The sequence below is a fragment of the Salvia splendens genome, chromosome 21, assembly GCF_004379255.2.
Source record: "Salvia splendens isolate huo1 chromosome 21, SspV2, whole genome shotgun sequence".
NCBI classification, from domain to species: domain Eukaryota; kingdom Viridiplantae; phylum Streptophyta; class Magnoliopsida; order Lamiales; family Lamiaceae; genus Salvia; species Salvia splendens.
In genome coordinates, this window is record NC_056052.1 from 21,061,898 (window position 1) to 21,076,521 (window position 14,624).

The window sequence follows — 14,624 nt, forward strand, 5'->3', positions numbered from 1 at the left end:
ATATGTTTTGTAAAACAAGAGTGAAGTAAAAGCATCCTAAGAGTGATGTATTTTGTAAACAAGAGTGAAGTAAGATAATGCTAAGAGTGAGGTGTTTTGTAAACAAGAGTGAAGTAAGATAATGCTAAGAGTGATGTGTTTTGTAAACAAGAGTGAAGTAAAATCATGCTAAGAGTGATGGGTTTTATAAACAAGAGTGAAGTAAAATCATGCTAAGAGTGATGCGTTTTGTAAACAAGAGTGAAGTAAAATCATGCTAAGAGTGATGTGTTTTGTAAACAAGAGTGAAGTAAATTTATGCTAAGAGTGATGTGTTTTGTAAACAAGAGTGAAGTAAAATCATGCTAAGAGTGATGGGTTTTGTAAACAAGAGTGAAGTAAAATCACAGTAAGAGTGATGTGTTTCGTGAACAAGAGTGAAGTAAAATCACAGTAAGAGTGATGTGTTTTGTGAACAAGAGTGAAGTAAAATCATGCTAATAGTAATGTGTTTAGTAAACAAGAGTGAAGTAAAATCGTGCTAAGAGTGATGTGTTTTGTAAACAAGAGTGAAGTAAAATCATGTTATAACTAGATAAATTTGCGGTGACCTGTCCAATAAATGGGATTTCTTCTTCACTCAAAATCATTTCAGTTACAAAAAGACTCGCAGAAGAAAGGCACAAATCTACAGTTTCCTTCCCTCAAAGGCAAAGAACACACACACAGACACAGATGTCCAATTCATTTTTTCCATCCAATTTCTAATCCCCAAAAAAATAAAAATGAAAAACATCGAGATATGCTACAGCGAGCACGCAATCAAAGTCTCGGATTCATACTGCTCCGGCGCATCACACCACACCACCAACACCTCATCATCTCTCTCCGCTCCTCCTTCAATTAAAACCTCCGTCGCCTCAATTTACAAAGTCAAACTCTCGAACGAGAAGCAGTTTCTAATCAGAATCAGCTGGTGCACTCCGAATCCCGCCCTTCTCCATCACCATCTCCGACCACCCATTTTCCGCGCCAAAATTGAGCCGAAACTTCAAAATTCCCCGCCGCCAAAGGGGATCGGAAGAAGAAAGAAAGGATCGCAGATTTGGAAGATTTCGCGTATTTGATCGCATGTTTAAATTCAGATAGTAATTTCCAAAAATATCCTCAGCATATTTTATATTATTAAAATAAATAATATTTGTTCCATTAAGATGTGTGGCTGAGATTTATTCTCTAGTTATACACTTAAAAATAGTTATATCTTGATCACTATCCTACATCCCTATATATATATATATATATATATATATATATATAGAGTCCCATTATTCACAAATCCACTCTTAAAGACCGAACCACCGAACCATACCAAATTAGGGTTTTTAGATCTAGTTTTTTATGGATGAGAGACACAAATTTATCAATTATTTTCGCCTTCATCACGAGCCTATTTTAATTCATCCGAAGGTAAATAAGTCATACTAACATGTTACGAAGATTTAACTTCATTCCAGTAGGTTTTTACTTCATTCCAGTAGGTTTTTACTTCATTCCAGTAGGATTATTACTTCATTCCAGTACGTAAATGCAGTTTCGCCGTCGCGTGTCGTTCTCTCTCTACTATATCTATCACCACCACCACAACGCTGATATGGTGTAATAAACACATGGAATGATGTAATAAATTATTGGAATGAAGTATGTGTAGAAGCATTTGAAGTCCTACTGGAATGAAATAAAAACCTTATCCAATGAAGTAATAACGTTTCTGAATGAAGTAATAAACGCACTTGAATAAATTGCATATTTTAATGTAAATAAAGTAAAAACTCAGGTCAATGAATTCAAATTAAACATATGTTGAATCATTTCAAAACCTATTGGAAGAAAGTAAAAACATGTTGTAGTTTCAAGGTATTACGTACGGAATGAAGTAATAAACCTATACAATGAAGTAAAATGGGCTTGTAATGAAGACCGAAAATTTTACACAGCAGCACATCTCATAAAAAAACTAGATCTAATGGCACAGATTTGGTCTCTAGTTCGGTCTTTAAAATTGGTTCGACATTGATCACAACTATATATATATATATATATATATATATATATATATATATATATATATATATATATAGATGGTCTTGTTAGGTTGAGATTTTTCAGCTTAATTAAGAATTGAGATTAATTTTCAGCCACATTCACAACATTTTCGAAATGTCAATTGCAAGTAGATTATGTCAACTCGAGGTATTATCGTCAATAGCCTGCACATTAAATGTTAATAGTCTGCACATCAAATGTCAACAACTTTAGTTGACATTATATATATATATAGTTGACATGAATTGTATATGTTCTTGACATTATATGTGTGTAGTTGACATGAATTCTATATGTAGTTGACATGGATTGTACACATAGTTGACATTTTTTTTTTAAAAATTAACTTCATATATTTATATCATATATATGAAGGAGGAAATTACAAATCAACTCCTATAACAAGGAGGAAAGACAAATTACGCCACCCAGGGTTCGAACTCGAGACCTCTAGCCGCCTTCACCGCCTTGGTCCCTTGCGGCCGACGGCACCCACTGGAGGAGCCCCCTGCATCGGTGGTCGTGCCCTCAACCTCTTGTGAGGCGTTGCCTGACCCGCCCTCACTAGACGAGTATTGGCCACCCGCCGTGTGCTTCATGCGTTTCGAGCTCGAGCTCGTGCTGGACTGGACACCGCCAGCCAACCTTTTAACGTCTTTGACCGCCTCCCAAACATCGACATGTTTGAATTCTTTGTCGTTGTCATCAAAAAAGACTCGAATAGCCGCTCTTAGAATGTCGGCTCCACTGGCTCCGCTTTGGTAATTCGCCGCTTCATTCTTGTAGATCCCGCAAAATTTTTTGACATCTCTGTCGACTCGGTCAAAATGACTGCGGAGCATCTTCATGGTGCGGCAGCGGGACCCCTTTGGCTTGTTCTCGTTGTAGGCGTCGGTGACCTTTTCCCAAAAATACTTGCGGGTTTGTTGATTCCCGACGATGGGATCGTACGAGACTCTGACCCAAGCGTTGAACAGAGTCATCGTGTCTTTGCGGCTATATGGTTGACGGCCCTACATCCTCCTCCTCCTCTTCCTCCACGGCGTCGAATGCGCGACCTCCAGAGCTTCCACCGGAAAATCCTCCCTACTTTGGGATAATCCCTACTGCGATTGCCATACCTCGGGGCGGAGGGACGAGAGTATGCATCCACATCAAAATAGGGTAGTTGGTACGCCGCCGCCTTCGATGAACCGGAACCGGAAGCACCCAAGACATTGTACATGCCCCCCAGTCGCCAAACGTGTTCAAGTCATAGCCGCCGGAGCCGCCAGAGTTTCTGTCGCCGGATATTTTGAGATGAAAATTGGAGAGGTGAGATGAAAATTGGAGAGAAAAGAGAGATGAATTGAGAAGAATAGATGTGTGTTTGTGTGTATAATGAGAATGAAAGAGGAGTATTTATAGAATAAAAAAAATTATCGTTCAACGGTAATATTAGCGATTTTTAATTTTTATTTATTTTTATTAAAATCAAATTAAAAAAATATTATTTATTGCGTCAGCATGACGACGCTCACTCGCGGGCCGGCGAGTGGGCGTCACGGACGAACCGGAGCTCGCCACGTGGCCAACGCGCGTGGCAAGCTGTCTCGCGCGCTGCCTCTCCGCGGCGAGACGCCCGCCGAGACGAGACTGAGATGGATGGCTGCATCGCCGTCTCATTGTCGTCTTATCTCTCCCAGACGAGATAGAGACAGCATCGAGACACGATGCGGATGCTCTAAAATTCATTAGAAAAATCATCTATATACTTCATGAAGCATGCTTTTCACTAAGTACTCTTTCTATCCCATTAAATATGAAACGTTTGCTTTTTCACACGTGTTTTAAGAAAATGATACTCCCTCCGTCCCATAATAACTATCATTTTTTTCATTTTGGTCTACCCCATAATAATTGTCACACTTCATTTTTACCATAAATGGTAAGTAGGCCTCACATTCCACTAATTTACTTCACTCACAATTTATTATAAAACTAATATAAAAAGGGATATTGGCACCTAATATCATGGAACTTTCAAAAAGTTGAGTTTTTTCCCACGAACTTTAAAATTGGCAAATAATATCACGGACTTTACCCCGAGTTTGTTATTTCCCATCAATGAAAAAATTCTGGCAAATAATATCATTTTTTCGTAATTTCTCGACAACAACTTCGAAAGTTTCAAGATTTTCAATCTTTAAGAATGGTTTTTCTTGAAGCACACCCTCCAAATCTGTTCTTCAATATATTAATATAGCCGGAATTTTTTCACTGGTGGGAAATAACAAACCTAGGGTAAAGTTCGTGATATTATTTGCCAATTTCAAAGTTTGTGGGAAAACTCAACTTTTTTAAAGTTCCATGATATTAAGTGTCAATATCCTATATAAAAAAAGAGTTTCACATTCCACTAACTTTTCCAACCTACTTTTATTTAGATTCCTTAAAACTCATGCCAACACCAAGAATGACAGTTATTATGAGACGGATGGAGTAATAAATAGTTAAAGTTGAGAAAAAATAAAGTAAAAAAGAGAATAATGTATAGGAAACTCTACTCTACATTATTCTCTCTCTTACTTTATTTTTTCACCACTTAGTAAATCAACAAATAGTTTTAAATCTCATACTGTAACAATAGATTCAAATTAGTAATTTTAGCTTGTAGCTGTATAAAAAATTTGTCTTGGGCAACAAATATGGCTTGTTGAAGCTTAGCAGCTGGCACTATTATTGGACGGACATGGCCCAATGGAATATATTCTTTTGCTATAATTCAACATTTGCTGCTTCACTCACCACTTCCCCGTCAACAACACAACAGCATGTAATCAGAATAATATTAAACCAACATAAAAAAGAAAATAACGTATCTCAGTTGATCCATATAAAACATCTGTTGATATCACAACAGAAATTTTGAAGTACAAAAAGAGGTAGCAAGCATCTTATAGATTGCAGTTGCATTGCCATTTATGAGCAAAACACTATGGCATAGTGCAAGGCATTACAAGGTTACACGTTCTCTCTCACAATGAATATTAAAAGAAGATTTGAAATGGCATGGTTATTATAACTGCCGGGACTACACTCATTTCTTCAACAAGGCACTGCACTGCGCCATGATCTTCGACGCCCTGGTAATGGAGTCGGTCATATAGAAGTTCTCTACAGCAGCTGTGAAAGGAGCAGCATCGGGATTCTCCTTGACTTCCGGTCTCAATGCAGAAGTTGAAAATACAGCAGGCTCTCTCTCGTCAACGTGCAATAGGTTGGGTGCCACTGTACTTATTCGGGATCTGATTGCATTGAGGTTGTTGTAAGGTAGCGCAGAACCTGCCACCTCAGACAATGCTCTAATGATTTTCCAGTCATCTCTGGAGTCACCAACAGTGGGGACTGCAGGTACTGTAGTTTGAGCACACCCCTCCGTGTTTGAATATGTGCCTTCTTTTTCAGTGAAGGCAGATGCTGGTAGAATTACATTGGCACGATACACACCCCGATCACCATGGTGGCCTTGGTATACCACGAAGGCATCATCAGGGGTTCTGTCCAAATTAACGTCATCTGCACCCATCAAATAGACAAACTTGGCAGATTCAATGCTTTTTTCTGATTCTGCTACAAGTCCAAGGTCCAAAGCAGCAGCTTGGGCAGCATTAAGCAACAAAACATTGAGTCCATTCCATTCAGGCCTGACACCGTTTATTTTCTTGGCAATGGTCTCAACAACTGAGAAAATTGAATCCTTATCGTTCCGTCCAAAAATCCCTGCACCAACAATTATGACAGGGTTTTTAGCATTGGATAGGGAAGAGTAAAACGGATGCCGTCCCTCAGCAAGTTCAGTCAGTGTTTCTGGGCCTGTTCCCAAATGCTCGTGAGCATAGTTTAAATCGGCTGGAGGGCCCACATAGCCAACCTTAGCATTAGTTGCTTTTACTGTTTTGCGAATTCTGGCATTCACCATGGCAGCTTCAACCCTTGGCTGAAAGAGAAAAATTGCCAGTTTGGGGTGACGAATAAAAGAGTGTCCCAAAGAACTTTACACAAATATAAACATGCTACAACAAAGAAAAACAGACACTGTATATGCTATTTATTTAACTTATACTCCCTCCATCCCAAAAAAATACTCTTTCCATTCTGGTCCGTCCCTTAAAAATAGTCCACTTCTATATTTGGTAATTTCGTTCTTTCTAATGAGATGGGCCCCATTCTCCACTAGCTTACTCCAATAATTTTTTCTTTCTCTCTCCTACTTTACCAATTATGCATTAAAACCCGTGTTGTCTCAAATGTCTCTATTTTTATGGGACGGAGAGAGTATGAATTAGATCAAAAAGTTATAAATCTACCTCTTCATTGATACACATCAACATTAGCTTCTACTCCCACCTTCCACTAACTTATTCCACTCACATTTCATTTAAAACTAATATATACAAGTGGGACTCCTATTCCACTAACTTTTTTCCACCCACTTTCTTAACCTTTCTTAAAACCCGTGCCGCCCATAAATGGGACTCCTAATGGCGGACGGAGGGAGTATTTATTAGGGGGCACAGGTCATTCAGTGGCTAACTGTTTCTGTTCTCAATAATCATAGATCATACTTGACTATATTTTTATATCATAGTACATGTTACCATCTTACTTTTTACATAATCCCATTAATCCTGACCAGGAACTACCCACTTCCTCAACATGGAGGTATAGCTTGCAGCTAAAGTGCCTTCTAAAAAACCATTATGAACTAAGATCGAGTATCAAAGACAAATTCAACTATACATTACCACTCTACAGTGAGACATTATAAAGCATGACCTATCATTAGACTGACTCTGAGTACTTCAATAAAGGTTGATCATTTATTAAGAAATGCTGCTTCAGAGTAATTAGCCGTCAATACCAATGAGCAATAAAATTTACCTGTGTACCAACTAGGAGAAAAGCATCAGCTTTCTCCAACCCACTAATGCTAGTGTTCATAATATATCCAGATCGCAGGTCAGCATTTGGACTCGGGCCATTTCCTTCACACCAAATCTTATCTGACCCCATCTTGTTCAAGAAATCCTTTAGTGCCATCATAGATTCAGCATCTGACAGCTTACCAGCAACCCCAACAATTTCTTCTGGTTCAACTTTGTGGATTGCTTCTGCAACCACTGCAAGTGCATCGTGCCAGCTCACAGCCTTAAAGCGCCCATCTGCACCCCGAATCATTGGATCATTTAGCCTTTGTCTCTTCAGGCCATCATAAAAGAAACGGGTTTTATCTGATATCCACTCCTCGTTGATGTCCTGTAGACATGCACCAAATTGCATACAACAAATCCAATCACACGGGAAAACAATTGAAATGAGTCAAACATAAATGAGGAAAACATAAAATTAAGGACGCAGAGACTGTTAAGACGTGCATGAGGATGTTGATGAAAAGAAGACAATAAGTCTTTCACATTTGAATGTTCATGATCTGCTACAATGCCGATGCGTGCAGCCTAAACTTGATCTTCAGTAGCATAAATACATCTGAACTTTGGCAGCATTAAATTCTCATAATAATTGAGAATTTGAGAAGTTATTAGCCACAACTTGGCAAAGCCATAATCTAAGTTTTTGGTCATCGTTATAAAAACATAAAACAGCTTCATAATCAAAATCCAATAAGAACAGAATGAAGAAAATGAGTCTAACTCTTCTAAGATGTAAAGAACAGATATAGCTTGGGCACACAATGGGTATCACATCTAACCTCATTCAACCGGGGAACAATTCGCATGACCTCAGGACCTCTACTATCGATTCGAATATTTGAACCAACCGCATCTGTTATATCAATGCTTTCGGTTCCCTTTAGCTCCCAATTACGGGCTTTAAAGGCAAAAGGCTTTGATGTCAGGGCACCTACGGGACAAATATCTATTACATTGCCTGACAATTCACTGGTCATAAGTTTCTCAACATAAGTTCCAATTTCTTCTCCACTGCCACGGCCCAGCATGCCAAGATCAGGAACGCCAGCTATTTCTGATGCAAACCTCACACACCTATTTGATAACAAGCCCACATGTGAATAACAGTCAGTTCAAAACAATCAACAATAATTCCAGTTCCACATCTTTATGTGTCAGGCAAAATGATTATCACAGATAACATTATCGAAAAGTGAAGAGGCAGGGAGTACAGAAAGATGAACACACTTCAAAAACAAGACAAAAACTTTTTCAGTTAAAGGACATAATCACCTAGTAGTTTATTCTCATAAAAGCCTTTTATATTATAGAACAAATTTATCACTTTTGACCTAACAAACTTGAAATAGTTGTTCTTCTTTACATATAGAGCCACATCAGAAAATTTCAGTCATGAAAATGGAACTAGTCATAAACTGCAATCTATCAGGCAAACTACATAAAACATATTCCAATTTCACAATGACAGTCAGTCAGGACTCAGCAGGCACTTCCTATAAAAAAGATAAGAAAATTAGCTAATACTATGAAGCTAGTTATTTTAGGCATCATGATCCCTGGCAGAAAGGTGTCTTCCTCACGAGATTTATTTAGATATCCAACCAATCAGCTTAGTGTGTTTCTCAGGTTTTCTGCTAATGTAGATGAATAATACAAAAAACTGCCACAAACTATTGACTTAATATTCTTATTGTGGTTCCAGTTCTCATTTTTTTACTCAGTACAGTGAAATATTTGGCTCCCGCACCTTGAGAAAATATATAGAGAAATTTTGAAAATTTAGTTGAGACTATACAGCAAACCTAACTGAAATGATAAGTGCAAATCAATTGGCACCTGGTACACTGGATACATCGAGTCATCACTGTCTTAACCAGAGGGCCTAGGTTCTTATCAACTACTGATCTCTTAGTTTCAGTAAAACGACCACGATCAGAACCAAAAGCCATCGACTGATCCTGGAGATCACACTCTCCACCCTGGTCACAGATTGGGCAATCCAGTGGATGATTCATTAATAGAAACTCCATTACTCCTTCCCGCGCCTTCTTTGCGAGTGGGGTATCTGTCTTGATTTTCATTCCTATGGGACAGATAGTGAAAAGTTATGTCAAGAAAAACAGATTAACATTGGAAATTATAATGTGATAAATGATTAAAATGTCAGCACCCATCCTAAGCACCACACTATTTAGCCACTCGAAATATAGATAATTCCTTAAGCAAGATCTTCTCTATTAATTACAAAGAATCACATTGCAAAAAGCTTAAATAGTGTTATAGACAGGATCCTCCATTCAATCAGACAAATACCATCATCTGAGAACAAATAATAAGAGTAGCATAGAAATCCCCATCATGTTATAAGTATATTTAACTCAGATAAAAAAGGCCTCTACTAAAGACCATATTTTTATCTTTGCGTGAGCAAAAGAAGCACGAATGTTCAGAAATAGCAATATGATATTTCATTCACTGAATAGAAACCAGCTCATCTCTCCGCATAAAAGCATCACATATCAATCAAATAAAACGAAGAAAAAAAAAAGTCCAAAATCACCAATACAAATAATGAATTAGGCATTTCCACGAAACCCCAATCCAAACAAAAAAAAATCTCGTTAGTACCTGGAAGAGCGGGCATAGCGCAGGAGGCGACAGGCTTAGGTGATTTCTCAACCTCGACGAGGCACATACGGCAGTTTCCGGCGATGGAGAGGCGGTCGTGGTAGCAGAACCTGGGAACATCGACGCCTGCGAGCATGCAGGCCTGGAGCACCGTCATCCCCTTAGGGATTTTGACAGGGTAGCCATCGACGAAGACCTCGATTGCGTCATCCGGGTTGGGGAAATGGACACGAGCGCCGGCCACAGGGTTCCGCTTGGGGAGATCTGGCTGAGGTCGGGCATCCGCCGCAGCTGCTTCAGCGGAGTTGTGGAGCTCCGGGGTGGTGACGATGGAGCGGCGGAGGTAGCGGGAGTTGGAGGCAGCGAGGCGGGCGGATCGGAAAATGGCCCGAGAAGCGAGGTGAGTCAGCCCCATTTTCACTCTCAGATACACTGCTACGGGTGCTTGTGTTGCCCACAATTTCAATTTGGGTTGGAAATATCCGGATTCTTTACGGGTCAGTTTGACCCGTTTATGTACATACAACCCGCTTCGGTTCGAATTTTATTTCAATTTACATTTTTCATATTTTTAATGCTGTTATTTCAGAATTTGTTTTATGGTGTTTAATAGAACACTCGGTTTATTAATTTTTAAATCGATGTTTTAGTTCAATTATGGAGTACTAACATGAATATGTTTTTGAGTTATTTTTTTCAAAAGGTGAAAGTAACATACGGCTAAAATTAAGGGTGTAAAAATTGCCCAAAAGTAGTCCAAAATAAATCAATTGCGAATCGGAAAATTTCTATGCAATATTTGGAACTAAAATGTTACTGTCTAAAACTTGGGAAATTTATACTATTATTGCAAAAATACTGGATACTGAAACTGCAAATAGCTGTATTCACTTTTATAGAGTTCTATAATGAGATTTGAATTGGATGATTTAATGAAATATAAGATTCATATTTTAAAAATAAAAAAAATACTAATGATACTTTAAATTAAAATATATTGGAATAGCATATGAGAAGATGGAGTGTAATCATCGATTGTTTGCTTGGTATTTGAGCAGCTTATATCGTATCACAAAATAAAATAAAATAAAACATAATTCAACATTCATTTTTAGAAGAACCAGATAATTTAAGCTGCTAATATCGTATCACAGGATAATAGGAGTAAAAATTTGGTGATCTTGACACATTCTCACATAATGTGTAGCAATTGTGATGGGTAATTTTGTATTAAACACCACGAGACAATATGTGCCGACCACTAAATTTTTATTGCACGAGGATATACAAACTAGACTTCTAAAATAGCATTTGATCAAAATGAAGTGAACATCCTATATATCTCAAGTGTAGTTGTGACAATCTTTACAAAAAAATGTGATTTCGTCATGTTGCACAAAAAGCTGCATTGGGGACAATGCTCTACAGAATCAAGAGTCTTTCACCTTCCATGGCAGAGTTAAAAATAGTCAGAAGCTATTCCTAAAATTCAGCTTCCAAAATTAGCAAGTCAATCCAATCCCTCTTCAATGCCTTTCTAACAATAAAACATATGAAACCTTATACAAGGTTTACCTGTACAATGGTCATACTTGTACAGAAATGAAATACTAGAAAATTATTATGTGCAATGGTCATAAATTATAAATTGTACACCTGATCTCATTTATGATCATCCCGCAACCAACAATATAATACAATAGTCATGAGATTCATAAATCATAATTCAATGAACAGCACATATTATACTAGTATAATTTAATGAATTAGCTAATTAGGTATAGCTAATTTAAATGCAAGGGATACTAGTATAATTTAATGAATTATAATTAAAATATTTAATTACTCCATCCGTCCCACAACAGGAGTGTCACTCCTATTGTGGGCACGAGTTTTAAGAAATGTAAAGAATATGGGTTGAAAATGTTAATTAAATATGAAACCCATTTTTTATATTGGTTTTATAATAAAATATAAGTGAAGTGGATTAGTGGAATGTGAGATCTATTTACCATTTATGGTAAATATGAAGTGTGATTCTTATTGTGGAATGAGGGAAGTACTTACTTACTTCAAATAATATATAATTAAATACAAATTATTAGTTATTACAAAGAAATAATTTGATGTTGCTAATTCAAATTTAATAAATAATAAATATAATGTAGTTGATTATAATTAAAATATTAACTTTAACTAATTATTTATAATAATATATAATTCAATATGAATTACTATTAGCTAGTGTAGAGAAATATTTGATGGCTTGTATTATATAAGTATAGTTACTATGTTAGTAAAAACGGCTTGTAATATAAGTATAGTTATTATGTTAGTAAAAAGACTAAAAGAGTTTTTTGTGAAATTAACAAAGGTGCCATCAAAGATCAAGCCCTACAATGAACAAAATTTAATATTTTGACTTGTCCCAGCATTGGTTTGTGATCTGATTCGATCATATCTGAAATTCAAAATCTTATAAAAAATAAATCCGATTTGAATTGTCTGAAAATCCGAATCCAAACTATGAAATTCAACTTGATCCGAAATTTTATAAATTACATAAAATCTATAAATTAAAAAATCTAATGCCAGAAATTCAAAAATTCTAATACTAGAAATTTAAAAATTTAATACTACCAAATATTATTAGATGCATTACCCCAAATCCAATTCAATACAATACTAGAAATCTAGTAAAAATTTAATGATACCAAATATTTATAATTTATGTCATATTCTAATTGATGTTGGTGGGCATATAGATTTTTACATATATGACCAAAATGAAATTAGAGCCCATTGATTTTTAACATAAACCATAAAATCCCATTCCGACATCTTAACGGATTCCGTAAACAGTATATACGAGAAATTTAAAACAGATGGTCCGCAATTCCCAATCTACCACACACAATTCGTTCATAAACTAGGGTTTATTCATTCCACCAAAAATCCTAATTCCTCCCCAATTCTTCCGCCATGGCTCGGAACGAAGAGAAAGCGCAGTCCATGCTGAATCGTTTCATCACCATGAAAGAGGAGGAGAAGAGGCCGCCTAAGCAGCGCCGCCCTTACCTGGCATCGGAGTGCCGCGATCTGGCGGAGGCCGACAAGTGGCGCCAGCAAATCATGCGCGAAATCGGCCGGAAAGTCGCTGAGATCCAGAACGAAGGCCTTGGAGAGCACCGCATCAGGGACCTGAACGACGAGATCAACAAGCTCATCCGAGAGAAGGTGCATTGGGAGCGCCGCATCGTGGAGCTGGGAGGACATAATTACTCGAGGCACTCCGCGAAGATGACTGATTTGGATGGCAACATCGTCGACGTGCCCAACCCCAGCGGCAGGGGTCCCGGTTATAGGTACTTTGGCGCCGCCAAGAAGCTTCCTGGTGTTCGGGAGTTATTTGAGAAGCCTCCTGAACTGAGGAAAAGGCGCACAAGGTAATTGTTTATTGCAGATTCAATTAATATTGAAGTATTGTGAATAATCTTTTGATAGAAGCGTAGTTTTTTGTATAGTAAATTCCTGGATTATGAACAGATGTAGATATCTCGAGTAGCTTAAAGTTAATTCGTATCTTTGAGAGGGAAATTCTAAATGTATGCCTGTTGCCACTTTATGCAGACACATTGTAGGATGTTGAGCAATAGAAGACAATATATGCCTGGATTAGCAAATATAAGTCTTTAGTCTTTATTGATTCTAATTTTCTGGGAAATTACCTTACTTCTTTGTTGGATAGCTACATTACCAATCCATTGCCTTTGAATTATGAAAAAGTTACTTCTAGTTCTAGGTTTAGATCCCCGAACGACCTCCTCTATGTTATTAGAATTTTGAAATGATGTAACCACACAGAAAGCTCTTTTTATGAACTTCCTTACTTGTCATCACTCATCAGTTAGCGATCCAAGTTGGCTAAGCAAACTTATTTGGAAACACTTACATTGTTTTTCTTAATTAAATGTAAAGTTGCAGATTCCTTGTCACTAATGTTGACTTAGTTTATGTATGAATGAGAAGTAGGAAAATGACTGTATAAATGTCTTTGCAATCTGAGTTAAGAGATTGGTGGTATTTAGGCGATAATTGATGGTGATTATTAGGCTTGCACTATTATCAGACATGGCCAATGGAAAGTTTTCCTTGCAACGCCGTATAGCTTTTCTCAAATTTGATCTACAATCACTCATTCACTGAATTCCTTGTTTTGCTAAAAATCAACAGTATAAATGTCTTTGCAATCTCTATTGTTGTCTAACATACCCTTTTTTTGTAGGTATGATATCTACAAGAGGATCGATGCAAGTTATTATGGTTATAGGGATGATGAGGATGGCATTTTAGAGAAACTTGAAGGACCAGCAGAGCAGAATATGAGGGCTGCAGCTGTGGCAGACTGGAAGGAGATGGAGAAGATAAAACAGGAAGCAAGGAGAGCTGTAAAGAGCGGTGAGGTGGTGGAAGTGGGTGTTGTGTCGAAAATCTTATTTGAGGAGGAAGAGGATGTGGTCGAGGAAGAGAGAATGAAAGAGAGAGAGGAGAAGGAGAAGGAGAGAGAGTTTATTGCTCACGTGCCCCTGCCGGATGAGGAGGAGATAAAAAAGAAAGTACTAGAGAAGAAGAAGCTGGAAATGCTGAGCAAGTATACAAGCAGTGAGTTGCTAGAGGGGCTAAATGAAGCAAAGTCGTTGCTTAATATCCAGAAGTAGATGGTATGTTCATATGCCACCTAACTAGATTTCTCATGTACGTTCTGTTAATTGTTTAAATTAGAAACAAAAAGACCACCTGCATTAAAATATCAACTACTGCTGTCTTGTGTGGTAGGCATATCAAGATATGGTTAGAAAGATATATTGTGGATGATGATATGCGATTGGTATTGCATCTTGTTGTTTGATAGGTATAAGATAAAAATGTTGATATCTA

At 37.4% G+C, this 14,624-nt stretch overlaps 2 protein-coding genes across 2 annotated transcripts; one reads left to right on the forward strand and one right to left on the reverse strand.

The window, feature by feature from the left end:
* Positions 1 to 4,901: 4,901 nt before the first annotated feature.
* On the reverse strand, positions 4,902 to 10,453 carry LOC121784758 (NADH dehydrogenase [ubiquinone] iron-sulfur protein 1, mitochondrial-like). The gene is made up of 5 exons (XM_042182983.1): positions 9,687 to 10,453; positions 8,895 to 9,141; positions 7,838 to 8,132; positions 7,009 to 7,383; positions 4,902 to 6,064 (listed from the first exon to the last, which is right to left on the reverse strand). The coding sequence occupies exons 1-5, from the start codon at positions 10,099 to 10,101 to the stop codon at positions 5,165 to 5,167; spliced, it is 2,232 nt and encodes a 743-aa protein (XP_042038917.1). The 5' UTR covers positions 10,102 to 10,453; the 3' UTR covers positions 4,902 to 5,164.
* Positions 10,454 to 12,532: 2,079 nt separating this feature from the next.
* LOC121785103 (pre-mRNA-splicing factor ISY1 homolog) lies at positions 12,533 to 14,624 on the forward strand. Its single transcript, XM_042183463.1, has 2 exons — positions 12,533 to 13,132; positions 13,972 to 14,624. The coding sequence occupies exons 1-2, from the start codon at positions 12,669 to 12,671 to the stop codon at positions 14,402 to 14,404; spliced, it is 897 nt and encodes a 298-aa protein (XP_042039397.1). The 5' UTR covers positions 12,533 to 12,668; the 3' UTR covers positions 14,405 to 14,624.

What these genes read in the sequence shown, in the direction of transcription:
- LOC121784758 (XM_042182983.1), bottom strand. Translation starts at nt 10,101, where the DNA reads ATGGGGCTGACTCACCTCGCTTCTCGGGCCATTTTCCGATCCGCCCGC. An exon ending in CGATGTATCCAGTGTACCAG is followed by an intron (nt 8,133 to 8,894) that starts GTGCCAATTGAT and finishes GTTATCAAATAG; the next exon opens with GTGTGTGAGGTTTGCATCAG. An exon ending in TTCTCCTAGTTGGTACACAG is followed by an intron (nt 6,065 to 7,008) that starts GTAAATTTTATT and finishes TTTCTCTTTCAG; the next exon opens with CCAAGGGTTGAAGCTGCCAT.
- LOC121785103 (XM_042183463.1), top strand. Translation starts at nt 12,669, where the DNA reads ATGGCTCGGAACGAAGAGAAAGCGCAGTCCATGCTGAATCGTTTCATC. An exon ending in CTGAGGAAAAGGCGCACAAG is followed by an intron (nt 13,133 to 13,971) that starts GTAATTGTTTAT and finishes CTTTTTTTGTAG; the next exon opens with GTATGATATCTACAAGAGGA.